At 44.2% G+C, this 25,767-nt stretch overlaps 1 protein-coding gene across 1 annotated transcript in view; it reads right to left on the bottom strand.

Annotated features, from left to right (window-relative positions):
* The window catches only part of LOC138548412 (vitamin D3 hydroxylase-associated protein-like), a 571,296-nt gene that overhangs the window by 354,470 nt on the left and 191,059 nt on the right, over positions 1-25,767 (bottom strand). Inside the window, exon 5 of the mRNA XM_069642275.1 lies at positions 21,373-21,579. Coding sequence (XP_069498376.1) covers positions 21,373-21,579 — 207 coding nt within the window. The remainder of the gene's footprint in view (positions 1-21,372; positions 21,580-25,767) is intronic.

Raw genomic sequence — 25,767 nt, 5'->3', positions numbered from 1 at the left:
CCTTTTCCCTTCAAATATGTATGTACTCTGTTCCTCTTCACAAAGCCGTTTAACCCCCTAACATTCCAGGTGATGACTAACATTGCTCATTCCTGGCATCAGAACCCCCTTCTCATCAGGCGTCCCACTCGCCATACCCCTGTTCCCCTTTTTCCCTCTCCAGGTATGCAGGCCCTGGCCTAGATTGCCCCATTCTCCTCTTTGTCGGACTCCAACACTCGTTCGCCCCACGTGTTCCTCTCCCACTTTTGTGCGCCCTATTTAGCGATTTGTCCGTGTGGGCCTTGCGGCAGATTAGCATGCATTGTAAATCAACAAGTAATTGAAAGTCGTACTCCCACCAAAATCCTAACAATTGCCTAACAGCACACAGCTCACACTCCACCGTTCGTCGTCCCCCTCCCGCCGGTCTTGCATGCAGATGCTGGGTGTCTCTGACTGGCACCACAAAGAATTCAAAGAGGTTAAAGTGTGGAAACACAGTGATTACTGCGTAGCCACTCACCTCCTCTGCGCAGTGTCACCACTGTCACCATCGCAGCCTCCCAGCTTAACATCGTCACTCCCCCTACCGCCATTTGTAGAACTTATACTTCCCTACCACGTGTATTTTTGAGACCAGACTCTCGGTCTCCTCAATCTTCCCTCAAGCCTCTATCCCGCGCATCATCAGGAGAGGTGCGCTCCACGAGTATCCATCCATGCATGTGCTCCTTTCGTGTTGTTGAAAAAGCGAGCAGCACTGTTGTATACTGCGTTAAGCTTTGCAGGGTAAATCAACATGTAATTTGAAACAAGCGTTCCCCAGTCTTTCCTTGGTGGGTCCAAACGCTGCCTTCGGTTTCTGCACTTTCAGTGTGTTGGGTATACAGCTATCTTGGCAGACCCCCTTTCAATGACTGCCCCCTCATTGGGAAAATACAAAGATTGTCTCTTTATCTCTGTAATTCAGAATTTTCACCATCACAGGTCTCGTGGTGCCCTTGGTGGGGGTTTTCTGGCGAGGGACCTATAGGTTCGTTCTACAGTGAATCCCTGTGTTAGGTTACCCAGCCCTACCTCCTGTAAAAGAATATTTTCCACGAATGCTGTGGGATCTCTACCTTCCTCTCTTTCTGGTAGGGCCAGAATCCTTATAATGTTCCAACACGCCCTTTCTTTGGCATCCTCTGCCCTGCTTTCCAGCGCCACCACTTTCATTTTAAGCTCCTTTACCACCGTCATGGTCCCTGATATGTGCTGCTTGCTCTCAGCTGCTTGAGTTTCCACTGTTCGCACTTTTTCAGCTAGCATACGGATGTCCTGCCTCAGCAGCCCCACATCTGTACTAAACTCCTCTATCTTCTTTTACAGAGTGGTTTGGAGAGCTGCTATGGCCTTCAAGATTAGATTCCCTTCTGGTCTCTGTTTGGTTGCTACGGCTCTCTTGCGATGATCCACCACCACTCTCTCCATTGCGTGCAAAGGCGTCCATTCTGGTCTGCCTGGTTTTCCCCTTATATGGTCTATCAGGCATGTGAGCAGAGTACCCCCTCTGCGGCACCGTCCCTGTCCCCCTAATTTGTGCATAGGCATGTGTCTGTGGGGTGTCCTGCCCTACTTCTCCCTGCTTTTCCTCCCGGCGCGTCTCACTCCTCAGAGCCTAGCTAGTTGTGTGAGAGCACCCTCTGCTAGGGTAGTAGCCATCTGTCCAGTGTGCAGTGCGTGCGCATCTCCTCATGTCAGGACCTCCCATGGAGTTTGGATGTAGATGCGGCGGCTGCACATTGAAGGGACTCCAGTAGGTCCACCAATCCTGGTCTTTCAGTGCCAGCCCATGTTATTCTGCTTCCCGTGGCAGTCGATGGATGTGATCATGGACAGTGTTGGTGCAGGCACATTGGTGTGCCGCAATTGTCCTCCCAGTCCTGCGCCAACTGTTGGTTCCCCGTGTGTCTCCCTCCTCCCGGCCCAGCTAGCTGCCTGAGAGCACCCCCAGCTAGAGTATGGGCTTTCTGTTCAGTGCATCATGCGCACGCTCTCACCTCTGCAGTGTGGTTGTTTCTTCACAGCAGGGCCTCCCGGGGAGTCCAGGCGCAGATGCAGTGCTCCCACCACAAGGGGTTCCCGGTGAGGACACCTATCTCGTTATCCCTGTATGAGAATGCCAGCCCACGTTGCTGTGCTTCGCTCTGCAGCCGGTGGGGGCCGATATTTATCTGGACAGCAGGGCACCTCCTTCTGCCTCGCGGTGCAGCCCAGGCACGCCCGCCATCTGTCCTCACTAGAGGGCTTAACCGGCAGGCAGCCACTTTTTCTCCTTTCGCGGCTGTCAGTGGGGAAGCCCCGTCTTCTCCCTCAGTATTTTCAATGCCGGCTACCCGAATCATCTGCACACACGCCGGGGCAGCAGTCTCTGCGCAGATGCCAAAGTAGCAGTCACAGCCTACAGTGCAATTCCGGGCCCATGATGCAGTCAGCAGGTCTGATGCGAGCGCTGACAGCGCTTTCATCGGCCACAGTGCTCAAGGGTGCCAGGCACCATTTTCCTCTCTGGAGTGCCTATCAGCTTGATGCCGCTCTCCTCTCGTTCCAGGACTCCGCTTCGAAAGGTGCTGCCCTGCAAGTCTTTCTCTCACACCGGACAACAGACACTGCAGTATTCTGCTGTTTTCCACCACTTACTACTGTGTAAGGCTAATCTTTTGTCAGATTGAGCGTGAGCTCACTGTCAACACGTCTTCACTGCATGGCTGCTGGCCACGTCCCCCATTTAGATATTATAGACTTGTATGAAACCAGAAGACCCAGGGAGAAGTGCAAAGACAAAAAAAGCAAAGGGGAGGCGCCAGGAAGATTCTTTTGGGCCCAGTTTAGTTAGTATTATTAGTGGTAGGGTCAGATAGGGTTTGGTTTGGACTGAGGGCAATTTAGATTTTTGACTTCCGGACGATAGACAAGCACCTTAGTTTAAATTAGTAAGGCGAGAATATCCCTATAGCAATACGGCAAGCTAGGCATTTTCTATTATTTAAAATAAAACACTTAAAAATGTCTTTTGTTTCCGACTCCTCCTTCCAACCTGCCACATATGGTGTAAGAAATGGGATGTCAACCAACTGGTAAAAGGTGGAGACCGATGCTGTTCACTAAATAAATCCGACAGATCAAAATCCTACTGTGGTCACTGAAAAGTCAGTAGATTTTGATTTACAAAGTTTTGAAAACATACTAGTCCTAATGAATGAAAGGCAATTAATACCCACAAGGCTTAGTATTGTACTACCCCAGGTTGCCTACATTAGACTTGCCTCAAAATCAGGGCTCACATGGAAACATGGCTGGACGTCATGGCAGAGGTGATCAATCCTGAATTTAGAGGCGAAGTCAAGGTTTTGTTACACAACAATGGAAGTAGTCCATATACTGTTAAAGAGGCGGAGAAAATAGCACAAGGAATTCTTGAACAGACATTTTTTCCTCTTCCCCAAGAGGCTGCATGACTAGGAGGGACCGAAAGTGGCTCAAGGGGTTTTGGAGAGGCTGACATCCCTATAGAAGAAGTTCCCAGAGATGAGGCAGAAGAAATTGCACCCTTTCCCTATCTAGCCTTTGCGCAAGATTAATGATCTGTGCCTTAACTAGGCCTTTAGGAGGGTGATCACAGAAGAGCATGGACGTAGCTAGGCTAGACCTTTTTTATTTCTGAAGCAAGTGTTGTTGTAGAGGAGAGATGTCAGGAGAGATGATCTACCCCGAACATAGTTGGTGGTTCCCTGGAGCCATCAAAGGATTGTCCTAGAGTTGGCACATTCCCACTTGACAGCCATTCATCAGGGGGGTGGGACAACTCGGTTAGGTTGTCCCTAAATTCTACTGGCCCGGAGTCTTTGCTGAGGTTAAGAATTATTTTTTTGGCTTGTGAAATCTTCAGGAAAGCCTACAGCCACTTCTGGTTCCTTCTGCCCCCTTGCACCCTTTACCGATTATCGTGGTCCCTTTCTCTAGAATAGCCATGGACATAGTCGGCTAGCTCGAAACATCTAAGCTTGGGAATAAATTAATTTGAGTGACTGCAGACTATGCCACTGATATCCCTTTGAAATAACACCAGGCAGCAGATCTTGAAACCTCTCTTACCCTTTCTTTCTAGAGTAGGATTCCCGGAAAGAGATTCTGACTGACCAAGGCACCACATTCTTGTCTCGTCTGATGCAGGAGATAAAGGAGTTACTCCACATTAAGACCCTGTGGACATCAGTCTATCATCCACAAACAGACGGGTTGGTTAAAAGGTTTAACCAAAAAGGATCTTACATAGATTGGTGGAAACCAATAGAAAGAAGTGGGACGTAATGATCCCCTGGGCTTTATTTGCTGTATATAAATCTACTAAAGGAAATTAAGCCAAACCCCAGCAAAATAACCACAGTCACTGTGGCAGCCCTCCTCGCTGACTCTGAAAAAGAACATCAGTTGATCCCTCCATTGTTGCCCACCTGTCAAAACGATTTTAGAGACTTACTATCAGTTTACCCCAAACCATTTTTGGAAAAACCAAATAGAGTCACTAAATTGTTCCATTATAGTTGAACACCTACAGGGAACACCATCAACCTAAAACCTTATTGAGATCCTGAAGCCAGGAGAAAAATCATTGAAACAGAAATAGGGGAGATGCTCAAGGCTAATATCAGGCCCTGGTCCTCGCCGATCATTTTGGTTGCCAAACCTGTCCAATCCTGGTGTTTCTGTATCAACTTAGGAAGCTACACTCTTTTTCCCTATTTGATAAGTCACCCATGCCAAGGATAGATGAGTTGATTGAGAAACTAGGAACAGCTAAGTATATCTCCACGCTTGACCTGACAAAGGGATATTGGAAAGTCTCCTTAAATTGCGTAGATAGAGAGAGCATAGCGTTATCTTAACCTCCAGGCCTATTTCAAGCTTCAAAGACCTAAAATACATCTTGTGCCAGGAGCCAGCCCTCAAGAAGCCAGACTTCAATAGGGAGTTTATCCAGCAGAATGACACGTCTAAAGTCCGTCTAGGGGTAGTACTATCACAAGAACATGACAGTATTGTACACCCCATACTCTATGCCAGCAGGAAGCTCTTTCCCAGAGAACAGTCCTATGCCACGATGGAACCTGAAGCACTAGCAATCAAATGGGATGTAGTGAGATAAGGCCTCCTGGTAGATGGTGTACCATGTTGTTTCGTTATACGCAGATGATATTTTAGTATATGTATGGAGCCCGTAAGACTACCTGTAATCCAACCTGGATGTGGTAGATAACTTCGCAGGACTGTCAGGGATAGCGGTCAGTAGAACAAAATCATGCATATTTCCATTGGCAGGTTGGGTGGTGGTGGAAGACTCGAGACTCCCGAACCTAGGGTTGCATTGGCAAGTTAATGTATTTAGATATTCAGGGATTAATATATATATATAATGATACAGTAGTGACTCACCAGGAAAATACACTGAGGGCAAGAAACAGGCTGGTTAATTCAATTACATTTTGGGGAAAATTGCCCCTCTCAGTGATGGGTGGGAATACCCTGCTGAAAATAGTGGCCCTCACCAGATTATCATTATTTTTATTTATTTTTTACTTTCATTTAGTTTATACAAACATTTGAAAAAGAAAGAACAAAATCCTTTATACTTACTATTCAATACCTAATACAATTGCTACCTATCGAATCTTTGACTTCTAAAACTTCTCGCAATTCCTTGGATGCATATTACTATATACTCTTGCATGAACCACAAGTCTCTTTTTTATAATTTCACTTACGTCCTGTTGTTCACTATTGCATCTAGGTGGCTGCTCCTGCGATTCTTTGTCTTTTTCATCCATCATTTTTTCCAGCTGTTGGAGAAACAAGGCAAGTGCTAGGGACAGTTTTTTGTGAGTTTTGCAATGCAGACGTATCCACCAGTCTTCAGTACTGAATGTTGCCACCAGGTTTCATTCTTGGATCAGATATTTAGTACGTACATCTTTGAGCCCGGTGCAATGCAATACCAAGTGTTTCAGAGTTTCGGTATTGGCTTGGCAGAACCTACATCTTACATCTTTGCCTGCCTAATTCCTTCTGTTACTGAGAACATCACGTGTTTCGTATAAGTTCAGTCTGAACCTCAGATAGTACCTTCTTAGAGTTTTGCACGGAAACAATTCCATGTATTGGAGTGTCTGGTTCACAACCTTTGCTTCTACTGGGCTGTTTGCCATGCAATTATGCACACTTCTTTTCTCTATTGTCCTGATCCAATAGTGCTCAAAGAGTTTCTTTTTTACGGCATTTGGATTGTTTATCAACAATTTGGCATCCGCCCCTACCTCCTGCAGGATTTTCTTGCAGTTCGCTCTCGTTGTTGAAGAATCGGCTGTGTCCGCACTGGTTCTTGTTCTACCAATATCTCATATTGCGGTCCTGTCGATTCTATTGTCTTGTCATATAGTGAAAGCATGTTCCATATGATTCTGCTGTTCAGGGTCACCACTCCTACTTCATACAGGGCACATGCCGTTGGGTAACTTGCTGGAATTTGTAAGATATTTTTCCCGATCATGCCCTCACAGTGAGACCAAATTTCACATGAACAGCCGAACATGCTTTCTACTCCAAAGATTAGTGCTGGGACAACCTTGCTCTTATAAAAGTTTATCACTGGTCTGTACGAGAATTTTCCGTATTTGTTATGAACTACCAGTGCTTGTGCTGTTAGTTGCTTGCATTTGCTTAATATTTTGTGTACCATTGGTTCGTCACATAAACTCGAGTTGATGTAAACACCTAGGTATCTGTTGCTCTTCACCTTTTTCAGTTGTTCCTTTCCCAATGTCCAGCGAAATTTCAGTTTTTTCAAGGAGGCTCCTTTTAGATTTTCAAGGATCAGGATCTCTGATTTGGCCCTATTTACTTCTGAGCCCATCTTCTCTTGTGTACGCTTTCAAGGCTGTTAATTTCCGTTGCAGACCTATCGGTGTAAGATCTAATAATACGATATCGTCTGCATATAGGAGCCAGCTAATTTGAGTACCATTCAAGGTGGGCAGTGTACTTCTTACGCCCTCAAATGCATTCCCCACTTCAACTTTTTTATTTCCGAACAGCGTTGCACCTAGAGGGCACCCTTGTTTTATTCCTCGGGCAGTTGGAATTGCCTTTGAGTGCTGGCCTTGGTTGTCTAGCCGGATCTTCACTGTAGTTTGGGAGTACAACTCCTTTATCGCCAGTATGAGACTAATGGGACATCCTTGCTTTTTCAGATTCAGCCAAAGGGGTTCCCGATCCTCTCCGTCAAAGGCGTGTGCGAGATCAATTAGTGCTAAGTATACCTTCTGACCTGAGCGGATTACCTCCATTTTTAATAGATTGATCAGAAGGAGATTCAGGCTGCACCCTACTCCCTTTACAAAGCCCGTTTGTCTGATATCAATCGCTTTGCATGTTTTCAACCAAGCCGACAGATTCTGTAACAGCAGAGTGGCAAAGATTTTCCCTACCACATCAAGCATGGCTATCGGCCTGTAGTTAGTTGGCTCCGTTCAACATCCTTTTTTGAAAATAGGTACGATTATGCCCTCTTTCCACGTCAGTGGTGTTAGAGCTTCTTGTGTGATATTTCTGAATAGCGTCTCGCAGAACTCGGTCCATTCTTCTACATTTTCTTTAAGCATCTGGCTAGATAGGCCGTCTGGACCCGCAGCACGCGAGGCACTACATTTTTTTATACACTCCTTTATGTCGTCATGCTCAAAAGACAAGTACCAGGGTTGGATCATAGGGAACTCAGGAGAACTGGTCGCCATTTTCTTTTCAAAGAAGCAAGTATAGTGAGTTTCCCACTGGCTTTCTGTTACCATGTTTTAATCACTTCCTTTTGCGGATTGTCTGCTTCATTCACCAGCGACCAAAAACCTCTAAAGTTTCTTTGCACAAGTGTCTTCAACATTATTTCAGCATCTTTTTGCTTTAACGTTGCTCTGTGAATTTCCGCCCAATTTCTATATTTGTTCTTCAGTGATCTTATTCTTAGCCACTGATCTGCCTTATTTCCCCTTTTAATTTTTTGGCAATTTTTCCTTAGGTCTCTTTTTCTTTCAGCGATTTGTTCATCGAATGTGTGTTTTTTATGTTGAGGCTTCGCTAGGCATTTTAATGCCATTCTGTAGATTTCCATAAATTCCCGGTATTCAGTAGGATATTTGTTTGGCTCACTGGATTGAGGTTTTATCACGTCAGCCAGCGTTTTTATGTCTTTTGCAATCATTCTCAAATGGTTCCGTCCTGGTTCCAGTTCGAAGGCTTGGTTTGGCTGTGACTTTTTCAAGGGAACTGTTTGATTCCAGTTCAGCGTTACTAGATTGTGATCGCTTTGAGCGGTCTTTATCACCTCCAACGCTGTAGTTTGAGCTTCCATGGTTTCAGTTAGGAAGAAGTAGTCTAAAATTGACTTTTGCATTCCTCTCTCCCACGTTTCCACTGGTGGGATGTCTCCCTTTGTGTTCCCATTCATCATGTTCAGGGATCGATCATCCATTTCTTCTAACCATGTTTTTTTCATCTTCACCTCTTTTATCGGGAGTTTTGCCTTCGATTAACTCTTTGCCTCTGTTTCTATAAGTTTTAAATTGAGAATGCCACATATCACCATATTCGTCTCACCATTGTTTGCCATCACACTGTCCACAGCATCCAAAAGTTTGTCCATTAGAGTGTCCAATTTTGGATCCTGATGGTTCCAATATATATTGAAAATATGGACTGTTTTTTAATTTGTTCCCATCTGGGTGTTTGACTCCACTTTGGCATATTGTATATTACATGACAAATTTCTCGTTGCTTTAATACCAAATCCACAATTACGGTTGACTAATATAAGCTGACCTGACTTGGGGCATCCCTTCTTCTGGTCTATAGCGGGTTTCATCGCAATCTCGAAACCTACAATGCATGGGCATTCAGACAGCCAAGTTTCTTGTAAACATAGGATGTCACATGTTCGGAGTACCTCTGCGAAGAGACCTGCTAAATGTGCGAAACCTCTGGTGTTCCAGGTTGCCCATTTGACCTGATTTTGTTCCTCTTCGCATTAACTTCTCTGGGGTTCATTTAAGCCCTTCGCTAACCAGTCCCATTTACTTTCTTCTTCAATACTGTTCTCACTTTTTTTGTAGGATTATGAACACCATTTGCCTCTGGTGTGTTGGTCACTGTGATTTCGATTTTGGACACTTTTACCATGTCCCTGGGCCAGCTCGTCAACCTTGATTTGCGCTTTCAATGATTCTGTATCTGAGTATTTGCACTCAGGATTTCCTTTATCGGATTCTGCTTTGTTGATAATGCATTATCTACTTTGTAGATCTGAAATCCGGCTTCTATTAGGAGTCTTTCACACATCATCACCTGTTGGGTTATTTTCAGGGACTCGATGTGTAACAGCGCGCTTGCACATCCATTTTCATTTAGCAGTTCTCCACGGCTTATTTCTGCACTCTTAATTGCCCTCAAGGCAGGAATAAAATGAAAAAGTTGTAACACCAGGTTTCTAATTTAACGGCTGGTCGGTCTTTTTTGGCTCGATTCATTGATTAAGACTCTGAAGGGCAAATTTGCCCACATTGGTCTTTCGTGGTCTTGGTTTAACTGGCTTTCCAGGTTTCTCGCCACCTAGCAGGCTCTCATCTTTTCTCACGAAGTCTGTTCTAGGATTTTTATTGCACGTCTGAGATGGTACTTCCTTCATGGCCATTTCAAAGAAGGTAGCAGGCGCTCCTCTCCAGAAAGAATATGGCATGATAACCTGTTCTGAGATGAGAATTTGCAGCACACGCTTTTTGCTCACTGTACCTTTCACAGATGGGAAATATCCATTTGCATATCAGTTTTGTCCCGCCCACATGGGCAGTCCAGCACCGAAATGCTATGGCAATTCCTCTCTGAACAAGAGTACCAAAAGCAACCCCATACACGTGTTTCAGCCTTGTGGGGCCTCATCAGTGAGGTGAAGCTTTGTCTCTCTGAGCACAGTGAGCAGGGAGTCCACGTCTGGTTACCCCCAGGTAACTCAGGGTGACCAACCCCAAGTTCCTTGCAAAAATTTCAAAGAAGGTAGCAGGCGCAAAAAGCGTGTACTACAAACTCATCTCAGAACAGGTTATCATGCCATGTTCTTTCTGGAGAGGAGCGCCAGCTACCTTTTTTGACATACTTCCTTCATGGGTTGCGCCGGAGTTATAATCTCCTCAGTGACCACCTTTTTCTGCACTTTTCAGACTCGAGCTTGTTTTTCATCAGGCTTCGTTTCAATTTTTCTTCTATCGTGTAGAAGGATTTTGCATTCGAAGAGTCTACTGCTCTGCCACTAGCTTGCCCCTCTTTCTCTTGTTCCGGCGAGGCGATTAGCCGGATTATTCTTTTGGTTGGTAGTTCGATCTTCGGGTTCCCAGTCTCTGATGTTTTTGTCTCTGCGGGTTCTGCGGCCGCCACATTAATAGATGGTATCCGTACCGCCTCGTTTATCATCTCATCCTCCTGGTCATCATGTATGCTGTATACTGACATATTCAACAGTTCCTCCCCATCACTCTCTTGGTCACTGCCCAACACAGTCGTCTTGCCCTTCTCGGTTGACGCTTGCATCTCCGATAGGTCGCTTTGCTTTCCATTCTCTGCGCCCTTTTTATTGGCCGCCTGTTACGCTCACCTGGCTCCCACAGAGGCGTCGATCGGAACTGGACAGCTGCGATCTCCACCAATGTGACGCGTAGGGCCGAGATGACGGACTGGACTGGCCCACCTAGCTTCGTTTCCTTGGCCCGTAGGAATATTCTTCTGGTGGTTTGAAAAGATGAGCTCTCCATCCTGCATTGAGCGCAGGGGCGCGTTGATAACCAGTTGCTTCACTGGCTCAAAGGAATTGGTGAGTTCCAGAACAATATTATAACTTCGAGATTCCGGGCAAGACACTGTAAGTATAAAGTTCGTAAGAGTTCAAATGCCTGACTTTCACTCTTGTCAGATTCTTTGCAGGTTGCAGCTTGACCCTAATGAAGAGTTGCTCGTGGCAACCGGTAGTATTCTGGTAAGGATTTGTATTTTCCAACACAGTTCGATAAAATAATGTCAATATGTAACCTGTTGCTTTCTCCCTTATTCAGGCGCTGAGAGAAAGTATGAAGTCTCGGGGAATAATACCTCCGGCGGTAAAATCAGGTAAGTCTATTGTCGTGAGGTGGGTTCCCCTTATTAGTCCCTTTGTTTCACCTTGCTGTCCTTTTGTTTCCCCTTAGGGCCCTGGGTTCGGCGAAGATGCAGTGGAAGCTGCGCCGACCCGTGAAGAGGAATAGTACCCCCGGTGGTAAAATCAGGTAAGTCTATGGGGGGTAAGTAATATTCCTCTGTGTATTCCCTTGGCTCACCTTGCTGTTCTTGTCTTCTCCTTAGGTGCCGGAGTGCGACAGAACATGCAGGAGGATGCGGTGGAATGTGAAGATGCTGCGAAGGCCGGTGAGTTCAGCGCGGCGCTGCAGCAGGCGAGGCGATGCGCATAAATAGCTTCTTTCTTCCAGCTTGAAGGCGCGATGGATCGGGAATTCAGGTAAGGATCAAAGGTATTGCTCTTGTTCTAACCTTTTCTCCTTCTTTCTCCCTTTTTCTAGGAGCTCTAAACTCGAGGCGGGCGTGGCAGAAGGCTGGATGCGTACTTGCAGGCACGGTGAGCGTTACGCTGCTGGATACAGAATAACGCGAAGCGTGTGCTGCTCTTTGGGCGTGGTTTAAATAGCCTCCAAAGTAGTCCCAGGTAAGTATTCCTCCCCAGCCCCGCCCGAGTAAAAAAATAGTCCCTAAGTAAAGTAGTCCCTTCCAAGCCTCTTTTGGCTTGGAGCTCTTGCAGCAGGGTCTGCATCAGGTAAGTTTGCAGCATGGTCTGCATCAGGTAAGTTTTAATCTATGAGCCTGGCGCCTATGGCGCCAGGACTGACTCTCCATAGGAGCCTGGTGCCATAGGCGCCAGGACTGCACCCAATAGCCCCTAGCAGGGGTTGTTGTTGCACCCAATAGCCCCTAGCAGATAACTTGATGCCTGCTTCTGGGGTTGCTGGACTTGGTCTGGGTCCCCGGGGGTAGGCATCATGACACCGCTTCCCTGTTGAGCTCATTGTTATTGATTGTCACATTTAAGGCCTTAATGTTTCTAAAGAAATTCGATGTGCTTTTTGCATTTTTATTCTTCTGCGCCGCCATGTTTTTTGTTTTCTTTTTACATTTGCCTTGCTTAATTTCCCCTTCTTTTGTCTTTTTGATTTCCTTCCCTTGGTTTGAAGTATGGTTTGAAATATTCGAAAAACCACAATCAGGTTCAGTGGTCTTCTCTTTTAGTGGCGATTGCTTTGTCGGTGTTCCCCTTGGCGCGCTGTTCCCGTCCACTGGAATTATATTAGGCGTCTCTGCTGTTACACTTGGGAGTGGATTCGACTCTTCAATTGGAGGCACGTGTCGCTCCTCTTCATTTAGGCAGCACTGGGGTTCCAATTGCTCACTTGCGTCGCCACTACTTGATATGTTATCAACTGTCTCCGGCTGCATATCCTTAGCCAGCAGGCTGGTCCTTAGCCAGCAGGCTGGTCCTTTTTGTTTCATATCGTTCTCCCTCTTTGCCAAGGGATACTGTATTTGGGGCAGACTTAGATCCTCCTTTATCAAGGTGTATACTCATGTCTTTTTTGTCTCTTGGGGGTACGTTAATGAGAACTGGCTCATTTCTTTGTTTTGGCTGATTTTGATTTTCGTAATTTTGGGCTCTTCCTCTCAGATCTTGTATACTGGTGAGCTCCGTTCTCCTCATTTGCTCTTTGTTCAGTATCGTTAATGCTTGTTTTGCGACCTCTGCTAAGGGCGGGGATCAAATGTTTATTTCCACATCAGGCCATTCTGTTTTGTAAGACCATTTCGAGCAGATCACTTTCCATTTTTATCACTTTTGCATTCAATAGGGCGATTAAGGTGTTTTGGTCCTTGCATGTCTCATTTAGTTGCTCATATAGTATTGTCAGTGGGGCTACTGCAATTGTTGTGGCTGACATCAGTATCGGCTGTAGTTCATTAACTACTTTTTCAATTACTGCCTTAGAGGCCATCATCACATCCCGTTCTTTTCGGGAGAGCAACTTTAAGTTTTTATCTTTCTGTTGCACTTCGTTTGATTTTTCTGAGTCGGACTCTGTTGTTGATGATGCTGTTGAGACCACTCTCTCGGTTGGACCGCTAGTCCTGTTCTGCTATTTGGTTATACCGCCTTTTGGCATGTTATTCTCCTCACTTAGATTTTTTGCATATTTCTGGGAATGGTAGAATTCACTCTGCGAACTTGCTTCATTGCGGGTCCTTTTTGACTGTCCGTCATTTCTTGCCTCTAACATGGTCTTCATTTGATGTCTTGATGCAGCCATGTCTAGTGGAGTTATAAATCTATGAGCAGGGTTGATTTTATTCACTTCAACCCCATCTTGCACTCTGCTACTTACATACATCCGGACCGGTGTCGCCATTTTTGCGTTCAAAAGTGCCAGGTCTCTGATCACTTGATCCGCTATTGCAATGGAATTTCTTCGGGATTGTTGCTGAAGGCTTGTGGAGATCTCTAATTGCAAACTTGAGGAGGAGGCCAGTACCCATGATTATACCTCTATTTGTTGGTACGTGGGGGCTGGACTTGACTTTTTCTTTTGTGTCATGTCGCCCCTCTCAAATGGGTTGTTCCACTCTTGTTCGTCTGATGATGGTTGACCTGATGATGAATGTCCTTGGGTGTGCCTCCACCGCCACTTGTTCTGTCTTCTAACAGATTTTTCAGCACTCAATTGGGGTATTGCTCCGCACATTGCCTTCTTTGAGATCTTCTCTAGGCAATCTCTGCTGTCATCGCCTTTATCCCTGCTTATTTGCTCACTTTCTTTACAACTTTCAGAGGCACTAAGTGGGGAGTTTCTATTTTCTTTTCTATTGTCATGTACACTCATGGCATTGTCTTTCTTCATTTCATTTTTGTTTCCCTCCTCGACCTTCTTCCACGCCAGTATTTTCAGGGATCTAATATTTATTTTCTGAGTTTCCAACTGGCACAGCAAATCTGTAGACTTATTTGCAGAATTGTTTCCTTCGTGGCTGCTCCTGTAGGCTTCCAGGTTAACTGCACCTTTAGCTTCAATTCTGCCTGACTTCGGCCTCTCGGAGATGTCTCTCTTGCTGTTAGACACATTCCCATGATCCAACGCTACTCTGGGTCAGCCACAGTACTCCGTCGCTCTCTCACCACCCTCCTCTGTCGCCGCCTCCTCGCTTGCTACACTCGCGGCCCCTCCCACCTCTAACACCTTCACACCACAGGTCGCTGGCATTCTCTGCCCCCTCTCAGTTTCCGTCTCCGGGGGCCCGCTCGCGGTGAGTATAACCCCATTTGTTTCCTTTATTTTCTTAAATGCATTGTTTCGGGCAAGTATTTGTGCAATTTGTGATGCCAAACTCACAGGCTTTTGTCGTCACTTTTGTCCGTAGTGCACATTTGTACAGGGGGGAGGGTCTGAGCGACGGGCGTCTGCTCAGAAGCTTCCAATGCTTCGAGGGCTTCAATTTCACTCGTGGGTTCCGGGGGTGAGCAGCGAACTGCGGCCTTCTCCTGTAGACCCTCGGCTGGCCGGCAGTCGCCACACTCCATACCTCCCGCCACCAGTTCACCCTCATTCACTCTCTCGTTCTCTCTCGTATGAGGCCGACTACATCGTTGTTTATTGTTGACCCTCACTTCTCCGTGTTGTGGTGCAGGGAGGGCTCCGGGCAGAGGGGGTAAAAAGGAGGGTGAACAAGATTCAAGGGGACTCACCGGATTTGCGTGGTGGTGATGGGTTCTACTTCCAGTGCTGAGTCCACCGCTGGTCTCACCGTGCTCCACACGCCTCAGCTGTGCACGGGTCAGCGTTCTCCCTGCCATTTCCCTTTACCGCTCCACCGCCCACGGTTCCCAGGGAACACAGGCAACACACTCCTGCCATACTGCGTGACGCTCCGCGTCTGGGCAGGGGTTTTACCAATTCAGCTCCTCCCTCAGCAATGGAGCAGGAAAAAACACTGATCTTGGTCCACAGGCAACACATTTCTGCCACAATCCGCCAGATTATTATATAATTTCCTGAATGTACCATACCTTATTACTGGGTCCTTTTTTGAAGAATTGAAAACGATAGTGGGTGGATTTATTTGGAATTCAGGGAAGCGTCGGATAGCCCTGGACACTTTATGCAACGATTACAAAGATGAAGACATGAGGCTTCCACATTTTGAATTGTACTATCTGGCGGGAGAGTAACAATATGTCACAGGGTAGTTAGCCGATATAGAAAGGATAGAGCACAAGCTACTGAGCACAAAACTAACCCCCTACCTACTAAGAGAAGTCCTGTGGTTAAAGGAAGGTAGAACCAGAAACCCCTCACTCATGCAGTTAGGGTGGAAGATTTGGGAATGGACCAAGGCATTGTTGAAACGGAAAGAGCCATAATCTCCCCACATTCCCTTGGCGGCAATATATGGAGATAACACGTAAGACCTAACACAGATTAGGACACAATGGGGGGCCTTAGAGACTAGCGACAGTGGGAGATTTGCTCACGTCTGATGGGTTCCAGAAATTTTAAACACTAGAAAATGAATTTGGCATAGATAGGGGACAATATATAGTACATGCCAGAATGATACATGAAGTGAAGAGCAAGTAGGTAGCCACTCCGCTCCCTATGGAAGAAGACAGTGTACTTGACCTGTTATTCGTCATCTCAGAGGGAAGGCATGGTATGTCCAGGATGTATCAGGGACTGCTGGAAGCTGTATAGGGAGTGGTACTCAAAGGAAGAAATAAGTGGGAATCAGATATAGGTACAAGATATACGGAAACTGAGTTGGCCCAAGCATTGATATACCCCAAAAAAGTCTTGAGAAATGCTAGGTTAAAATTGACCCAGCTGTATGTGCACCATAGAGCATACATGATGCCACACCTCATTTCACAATTTCAAGGTGCAGCAGGTAGGAAGGTAGGAAGTGTCCATGGTGTGGGGGGGATGGTGCTAATATGATGTATATGTTTTGGACGTGTCCAGTGATTCAGGGCTTCTGGCAGGAGATGGAAGTAAGGCTCTGAGGGGGAGGACTATCTACTTACATGTGGACCCCAGAGACTCGTCTACTGGGAATGTGCTCATCCTGAAAACAAAATGATGGATCTTGCATGGGCATTGACAAAGAGGAGGATTGCTATGGCGTGGAAATCTCACAAAGGCCCTAGTATAGTGGGGTGGTGGAATGATCTGAAGAGATGGTCCATGGCTGAAACTACACTGTGGTACGAGGCATTTCAAAGGGGAGGGGGGGCAATATACAGAAAGTAACGGCTTGGAATGCCCTGATAGGTGCTTGCATTATGGAGGAGTTAAATAAAAAAGGAGGAATGCTAATTGGAAATCGTAGAGATTTGGCCGGAATAAGCCAGCTACAGTAGAAAGGGGGGACATCTGCCAATTTACAAGCTATGTATATGTGGTTGTCTTTTTGGTTCTTTTAGGGGGTTGGGGAGGGATACAAGAAGGGTGGGCAGTTAAGGAAATACAAATGATGGTATAACACATTTGATGCTGTAAAAGTGATTGAACGAATGTGAAAAAAAATAAAGAGGTTTAAAAAGAAAAGGTCTGTTTTGCATTTAAGATACTATATGAGGGGAAAGTTCAGACTTATCACAGACCACTCCAAGAGCCATGAGGTGGTTCCTAGACCTCAAACCCTTTTGCTTTTTAGTGGGACATAGAAAAGGAGAGGAACATGTGGACTTCAGCAGATTTCTACTTAAGACCAATGGAGAAGCCACACACTTAAGGGGAAGAGTATGTGACGAAGGAGGAGTTTTGTCTCTTCTTCCCAAGGGGCAGACACCCCTTTTGAGGCCATGGGGGAGAGCCCATTTCGCAAGACCAACCCTAGGTGTCTGGGCAAGTGGGACCTCACAGGGAATAACTCCCCCTTAGGGGACAACGAGTCCCATTCCTGAAGGGAACTCCCCATGCAGAACACTTTATCTGCATAAATGGGACTGCCTTGCATTCAAAACATTGTGTCCTCCTTCTGTTTGGCTGTAGGTAATATGGAAACTAACATGGTATCTGAAAATAAAGGAGATATCACTTTAAGAAGAAATGGCTATGAAAACGGGATGATGGGTCCCAAATCGAGCAGAAAGAGCAGTACGCAGGCAACCCCCCGGATGTCAGAAAGTCAAAGAGTGAGCAGAGCTAAGTACAGCCGCACAGCCCGCAATACTCTGAAAAGCAGGGAAGGCATTTCGGAGACGCCAGAGGACGGGCGTAGCAGACAGTGGGAGAACCGTTGTCAGGATGGAATCAGAGGAACAATCTAAAGAGGTGGCGTGACCACAAAGGTGCCGTGGTGGGCCTGGAGCCCTCCAAACTACACCAAAACCTGGATGATAGAAAGTGGGGAAAGCTGTTACCCACCGTCATTAGAGGAACACAGCGAGCTACAAAGAAGCCGAGACCGGAGCAACTGAAAAAAATAAGCGAACAGAGGAAATCGACTACGCGACCGTGAGTCAATTCCTGCTAAGTCACCCAAGGCTGATGCAGGTACAGTAGTGTGCTGGAAGAGTGGGCATCCGCCAGGAGGAAGAATAATTAAGCAAAGAGATTATGATTGTGATACATGTATTAACGGAATAACAAGTGAGCAGAAACAGATATCTGAGGAGATATTTAAAAGCCTAAAGTAGGAAAAAGGTTGTGCAGCGTTAAGAAAGTGGAAACAACTATCGTGGGGAAGAGAGAAAATCCCAAGAAGTGATTTCAAGAGCGACAATTGATAAAGAGTGGCGAGACTGCAGTAAGAAAAGTTGTGAAACGTATTGCGAGTTAGGAGTATGAAGTGAAGTATACCAAGAAAGAAGGAACTTGGTAAAGCCATGTCAGATGTAGGGAACTTTCAAAACAAATAAGTCAGAGGAATAACCCAGAGTGAAAATGTTTAAAGACTATATTCAAGAGAACAATATTAAGGGATATTTGCTCAGAAAACACGACCCACCAAGAGTTGGATAACGCTGCAGGAGATCATGAAAGAAAAATGTCAGTAGCACAGGAGATTATCATAAGGAGTATTTTTGTGATACAAGAGACATTTAGATATTATATACTTTACATATTTGTATGAAACCAGAAGACCCTGGGAGAAACCACAAGACAAAAAGGAGGCCGCCAGAAGTGAGATAGTTTAGTTAGTATCATTACTGGTAGGGTCAGACAGGTTAGGTTTTGGACTGAGGACATTTTGATCTTTGACTTCCCGACGACAGACGAGCACCTTAGTTTATTTTAGTTGGGCTGGGAATTGCCCTATAGCGATAGGGCAAACTAAGCCTTGTCTTCTATTATTCTAAATAAAATACTTAAAAATGTCCATGTTGTGTCTCCTTCTTCTGACCCGCCGCAGTATGCAAATTAGCCCAAATGCAAGCCTTTAGCACCAGGCAGGAAATTGCATTTGTCTTATCGGGCAGTGCTACTTTATACATAGCTTTATCAACCTAAGAAAGACATCTTTCAAGGATGCTAGCCAGTTAACTACATGATAGTAGTCATGAAGTTGCTCAGAGTGACCTAGAACACCCCCATTTTCCTAAAGGTTTCTGTCTAGACCTAGTCATTAGCACAGATTTATATGAGCTGAGGGGGCAGCTACAGATTACATGGTTGATGATTGATGTTCGAGGTAATAATCAGCGTGCAATAGAAAAGAGAAGTAGGTTCATTTTCCGTCTAGTGAACCATGTAAAAGATCTTAACGAAAACATAGAATGGCACCAGTTATGGTAATTCGCATATAGTGGAATCCATAATATTCTAATGTGAAATATATACTTGGGCTCTTTCATCTTTTAAAATGGCAGGTACATTTTTTGGATTGGAGAGCCATTTAAAAGGCTGTAATTAAAGAATATGCTCAGTTATGCCAAACCAGATACAGTGGAATAAGTAACAATGCGAATGCCATATGCAGATGTGGGCCTTTCTTCCCTTTTAACATGGCAGGACTGTTAGTGTAGTTTTGACCATCTAGCAACAGTACGACATAATTATAATTTCCTTTATCGGGATTAAAGCTGCTATATAATAACACAATAATATAGGCAGATCAGAAAGTCAGCCAATGATATATATGTAGGCTTTCTCTAGCTACAAACATTTGGTATACAATCAATTAACTTGGGAAATTACTGTCTTTATTAAAAATCGATGTATGATAGATGTTACCGTTTTTTCCCCATGTTAGGTATTGGAAGTATCAATCACAACACAATATAACAATGGTATTATCAGTAAAAGAAAATATCATAAAAGGGTATGTGTGACATTTAAAGATGCTCCCAGTAAAACACACTTTGAAGCTCACGCAACGTATGTAGCGTCCATGCCACCTATGCCGTGAACGTACAAAAAACTACCTGTTAGGTTCAGCTTCCTGATTCCCTAGAGAAACAAATCAAGGACAGAAGATATTATATCAGTTTACTGGGGTCCTGGATGCAAGCAGGTATGATGACAGACGAAGAGGAGTTTTCCGTTTAAATTATCAGACACGCAATGGAATATGGTCCGTTATAACTAATGCTTAGTATTGCACAATACGGGTGGCCCTTTCCGGTTCAGCTTCCCAGCTCGTGAACCTAATACCATTATCAAATAGAAGTCCTGAGTGGGAGTCGGTACAATATAGCAGTAAGACACTTTATACAACATGTATATTAACAAACATGTGATAACACACAGTAGCCATGTAGATTATGGGACAGCTTCAATGTGAAATAGATGTTCAAATGGATTGGGGAGGTAAAGAACTTTTCTCCTACTTGTTGGCCGTTGGTTTGACGATCAACATAGGGTCCGAATGGTGTCAAGTCTATTTAGGATTCTGACACTGGGGAAAGAAGAAAATAGGTATGTTGTTTCCATTCGGGTGGCACGTAATATGTGGTATTGGATGAACCTAAGTGTATATACTAAAACATAGCGACGTTTTCTTGTAGAAACATTGGGCCTCATTACACGGTATGCCGTAACCATGGCACTATTAGCACCATCGTTGCCGCCGGTATTTTACTGTGTCCGCCTTGGTGGATGGCGGAATTACCGCCCTACTCCAAGGTGAGCGGGGGCGGTAATTCCCCATTTACCAAGGCACTTCCCCATTCCCATTTTTGCCCCCATAGGGCTCAATGGGAATGGGGAAGGAGCTAATTATGGTACCGCAAATTGCGGTACCGTAATTAGCACGAAGGTCCCTTTGCGGGCCCATTCCTTAACGGCTGCTTAAACCAGCCGTTGAGGTCGGGTCCGGCAAAGGGACCTCGTAGTAGGGCGGTAAGGGTTTACCGGTACCGCGTTCCGTGTAATGAGGCCCATTGTCTAAGGAGCGCAGAATCGAATGAAGTGTAGCTCTGGCAAACTACGAAGTCATGGAATTTCTTGTATTCTCTTGCCTAGAAATGTCCACGGGTAACAATGAACTGTTATATGGAAATATGATTAATGATCTTCCACTCAATGGTGGTTTTGTTTGTAATTAATTGATGCTGAATGTACCAAGAGACATTTCCTGCTGAATATTAGCATATATTGCCCAAATACAAAATTGTTGGGAATGCAGGGACACTTGAACATAGAGAAAGTGTTAAGAATTGACATTGCAAGCTTGCTAGGTCGTTAAGGATGCTGCACCGTTTTCGCTGTATCTTGATTCAATATTACTGAGAATTGGTGGTGGTGTCTATTTCTTCATCTATCAATTCACACTGAGGCACCTATGAGGTGAGGTGTAGAAAATGCACTTTCAGAAAATAGTGTGGTTCCGTAAAGGAATTCAATATTTTTGGGAATAACTATATTTTTGTATTTTTAATTTGTTTTGTAAATCAGAATAATAAATATCTAATTTAAAGGATTGCTCTTACTCAGGTACTTAACATTGGTCTAATGCCCAGGCTTGGTAAGAGCTCTGGAAATTTTCCCTGAGGTCTTGCAGTACTGAAGTGATAGTTGATGATTGTTCACTAGCCTTGAAATTGGAAGGTTTTCGGTGTGAGCAATCTGTCTCATTTGATCATCAGAGGAAAGTGAGTATGCGCACCTCGTTTAGCCCCTGTGCCCAGTCAACTAATCAGGTAGTAAGCGCAAGTTACAAAAACCCTCATAAAATAAGGGTCTGGATAAAATGACATTATAAATAGAAGAAAACAAGATCTTCCTTTACCTGAGCCGATTTCCAGTTGGTTTTAAACCACAGGCTCCACAGAAAGCACCCGGGAGGCGGATGCTCCCTCCAATGTCAGATCCTATCCCCAAGAGGGATCCTCCAGCACTTATCAGGGCTCCTTCTCCTCCAGAGGAGCCACCACTGGTCTTCTTATTATTCAGGGGATGCACCGTCTGTCCAAAGATGGGGTTACTGCAGTCATAGCTGAAATAGTGTAAAACAACAGGACTAGTCAGCCAGATACGCGTCACAGGGCTAACTCTGGCCACTATATCAGAGCCAAAGTCTACATTTTTAGGTAATAGTTTCCCATTTGTCAACACAGCTAAACAATGTCTGAAAAACATTGAAAATGGAAAAAGCGCTTTCTAAATATTCTTTAGGCTTCTAGATTGCTTCTACTTTATCCAAACAGCTGAATGGTCGAGTTGTCATCAATAAATAAACCCTAAATGTGCAGGTATCTATAATTCTCCATAGCGACCCCACTACTGATATTATTATGTCCTTAACCTCAGAGCAAAACGCACCAATGGTGCCTTCATCAATGGTGCCATCATCAATGGACAGCATCTTCAATATGTTGATCTCATGGCCTTCCATTAAGAACATGTAAATGGACCTAATGTCAGAAATTATCTTTTACAGATGACCGTAGTTACAAGGTATGTGCAGCTCTACCTTAACTGCACACCTGCACACTAATAAGCCCCAAGGCAAGTAAACATCAGTACTAGAGCTGTATTAAAAAACTTCAAAATGGGCACTAAAAGATACATCAACTGTGCCCACTAGAGTACTGATGAACCATAATTTCCACTTATTGTTTTTTAAAATGTTTATTATTGTTGCATTCGCGGTTTACAGAAAACCTTACACAACATAAATAAGCAAAGAAAAATTGAGAGGTTCTCTCATAAAAACTATTAAAACAAAGAATAGAAATTCAAAATTACAGATTCTAAATATGAAAGCATACCACAACAATATCTTTCCACTTCTTGTTGTTTGAGTTTTTCAAATGTGTATTGCATATTTGGTTTTGATCAAACTGTACATAAATAAAAGACACAACAACTATAATTAAGGATATTTTCCATCTTAGATATCAAAAAGAAATCTACAATGCCGTACTACAACTAAAATCATAGAAATTTGTTTACCCAACATCATACGAGACCATAGGCAACCATTGCAATACAATATATTTACATACTATTGTAAGATCTCCCTGGAGCTAAAGCCCTACATTCGACATACAAACGAAAGAGCGTTTCTAAATATGCACTATTATTACAGAAACGGCAAATACGTTTACATGTCATAACCCCAACTGTTGCTCTTTGGAACTCCTGAGTTGGAAAAAGATTCAATCGAAAAAATGCAAAATGTGTCTAGCAAAATGTTTCACAGGAAACTTGGATGTGTGACTGAGTTACAAATGTTTTAGGAAAATGATGATTCACATAGATAACAAAAAAGTGCTTTTAATCAAAATCAAACCGGTTTGATGGACTAAAATCAATTAATACTTCAAACTAGTTAACACCATTTACATACTCCTTCAATAAGTTACTTTTGTGATGTTCCATTAATACCTTATTTTGATAGAACAACGTTCTTGGCCTAGCAACACGTATGCGATTACACAATGTCAATCAGCATAACCTGGTGCTGGAATACATGGAAAGAAGGCCTAATTCAGTAAGTATAACCTGTATAAGAGTCTACCTAGGATGACCAAGAAGGCCCTTGAATTCCTTTCCTTCCCATAAATTAAGTATTTTTAGATTAACCTCTATACCATACGCGAATACAGGGATGATTTTTTTGAGGGAAGAAAAGCCACAATAATTTCAGCTTCCTGGCTAGAACAGCCAAGAAGTAACCTTCTTTACTTTATTTCGATAAAAGTACATTTTACTTTTCGAAATATTAAATCTTAGGTATGTTACTTCTTCAACTTGTGGTAAGCTAATTCTGAATCCTCTTGGTCTTTTTAATAGAGGTAGCACATCGAACGATGGAGGGGGCTGCAGAACAACTCTTACACCAAATAATAAGATCGACTCAGGAAGTTGGCAAAAAGACTGCTTTAATCTCAATTGTCTAAAACAGGGAGTTAAAACGGACATCAACGGATGTCATCCAACATAGTCCCCATGCGCTCAACTCAACAGATTTAATTACAAAAACATACTTTTATAATGAAATTTCATCATACGTGACGTCATACTATGTGGCAAACTAAAAAACCTACTTGGGATTGTGATTGGACTAAGGGGAACATCTAAGTATACTTCTATAAGCGATTGGATTGCGATTGGATCTCTATCGTCAGGTGGACAACACATTCCCACTCCTAGTGCAAGTCATCTTCAACATTTGTTAAGTACACAGCATCTCATTGGCTCTCAAACTATAGGGCTCAATGTTCTATGGCCCTCTATTATTGGTTGGCACACAGGTACCCTTCTGCAACATTAGACTCGCTAACTGCATGTAAGCTGGTACCCCAGGTGTCAGTGGGTGGACTTGACCATGTCTCCCCACCCAATTAACCCAACATCTATCATGATATGGTAGGTTATTTATAACACACTTAATACCCAGAGGTTTCAAAGCCCAGAGCCGGGGTTCAAACTCGTGTTGCTGTGCGTCATCTTGCTTCCAAGGAGAGCACGTTGACCCTGAGCTTTCCTCCATGAGCTATCATCACTCGTACCTTCTGGCATTTGAATTGTCTTTGAACTTGGCCTTGCAAAGTATCACTGTTCCTGAGAATAGAAGGGAGTGAAAGCACATTCTTATTTGCTTGCCCAGTTTCTATTTCCATCCAACCCATGTGACCCAGTAGACTACTTTGGCTCCTTTATCGTATTTAAATGAAAGAAACCTGGCACTCATGGTATCTTTTCTTTGCATCTTAACAGGGGTTCATCCTGCTTCTCGCATTCTCTGTATTTTCAAGGATAGATAACCAATTCTTGGCTGTCCTAGCCCTTGACACCAAGCCAGACAGCCTTCTATATCCTTCCTCGATCTTCAGCTGTTTTCTTTGCTGCGCCACTCTTTCAGCCATCAATCCTTCTTTCTCCATAAATCTGAGCTTACTAAAGTTGCGATATCGAATGTCCAGATTCTATATACACATATTGGCGGCCCCACCTACAGTCTTTTCACTACGTATAGCCAGCCTTCACGATTACTTAGTCTACTTGCGTTACAGCATGTGTACAGTTACGAAACGGCTTGCATTTTCTGCAGTGCTCTTTGCACGTGCAATATTCATTCCACGTACTGAAGTCTTCTCAATTCTTTACTTCATCATCAGATTCTATAAGAACTGTACATCCTTTCCTTTGGTTATTCTTCTCAATGCATCCCCTTTACTTCGTATGACGCAACCAATCTTCTCTTTCACTCATCTTCACACTTCTTCAGGGATCTCCCTCAAGAAACCGTCATCTTTTTGGGGGTACATCATATAGGGCTTTCTCAATGGATCCCTTTTTCATAGATTCTTCGTGGAATATGCATCATTACCGGTGTTGCGCATGTCACAATGTCTGGCTTCCAACATATAAACAAAATGGGGGCGGGACCTCCGGTAGAGGCATTCGGCTGCTTCTCTACAGTTCCATTCAAATTCCAAACCAAGCGGGATGAACCACAACGCTTCGGAGGAAACTGTATAACATACGATTTTTTGGCATTAATGGTGAGATTGTTAGTCACTGTGTAGACTGTATTTAACATATGTTGTAAGTTGATTTGTGTTCTATCAAAACATTTGTGTTCTATCAAAATGATACCATCTGCATAACAGTCTCCTCATTTTCTTTCACTTGCTCTCTATCCCTCTATTATTATTATTATTATTATTATTATTATATTTATTTAGTGCAGAACTAGCTTTGAGAAGCAACGGAGCGCTTTACAGAGGTATACAACAGAACAGATGTACAGCGAGGTGGGATACAGAGGGGCACCGAGGAGGGGTACTGCTGTACCGGGTGGTGGGGGGAGCGGGGCGGGTGGCATCTAGCGAGTCGGGTGACGCAAATGTAATGGTGAGAGATATGTATGTGGGGAGGGGGATTGGGGAAATATTTAAGGAATGTGATTACTTTTTTCAGCAAAATCCTCTCGTAAAAACACCTTCCGTAATAATGTCAGTCGATATGACATAGAACCCTTTCCTTCTATCCATCCTCTCAATATCTACCCTATCTCTTTCTCTTGCTCTATCCTCTCTCTTTCTCCGTCCCTCTGGTCTCTTTCTCTTTCACTTACTCTGTCCCTCCTATCTTACTCTCTATTCCTCCTCTGACTTCTTCACTTTCACTCTATTCCCTCTTCCTCTATATCTCTCTAGCCCTCCTCTTTCTT

Source organism: Ambystoma mexicanum, chromosome 1q, assembly GCF_040938575.1.
Source record: "Ambystoma mexicanum isolate Mex_15411 chromosome 1q, UKY_AmexF1_1, whole genome shotgun sequence".
NCBI lineage: Eukaryota > Metazoa > Chordata > Amphibia > Caudata > Ambystomatidae > Ambystoma > Ambystoma mexicanum.
Note: the sequence above shows the minus strand (reverse complement) of the source record. Positions and strands in the feature narration are given on the sequence as shown.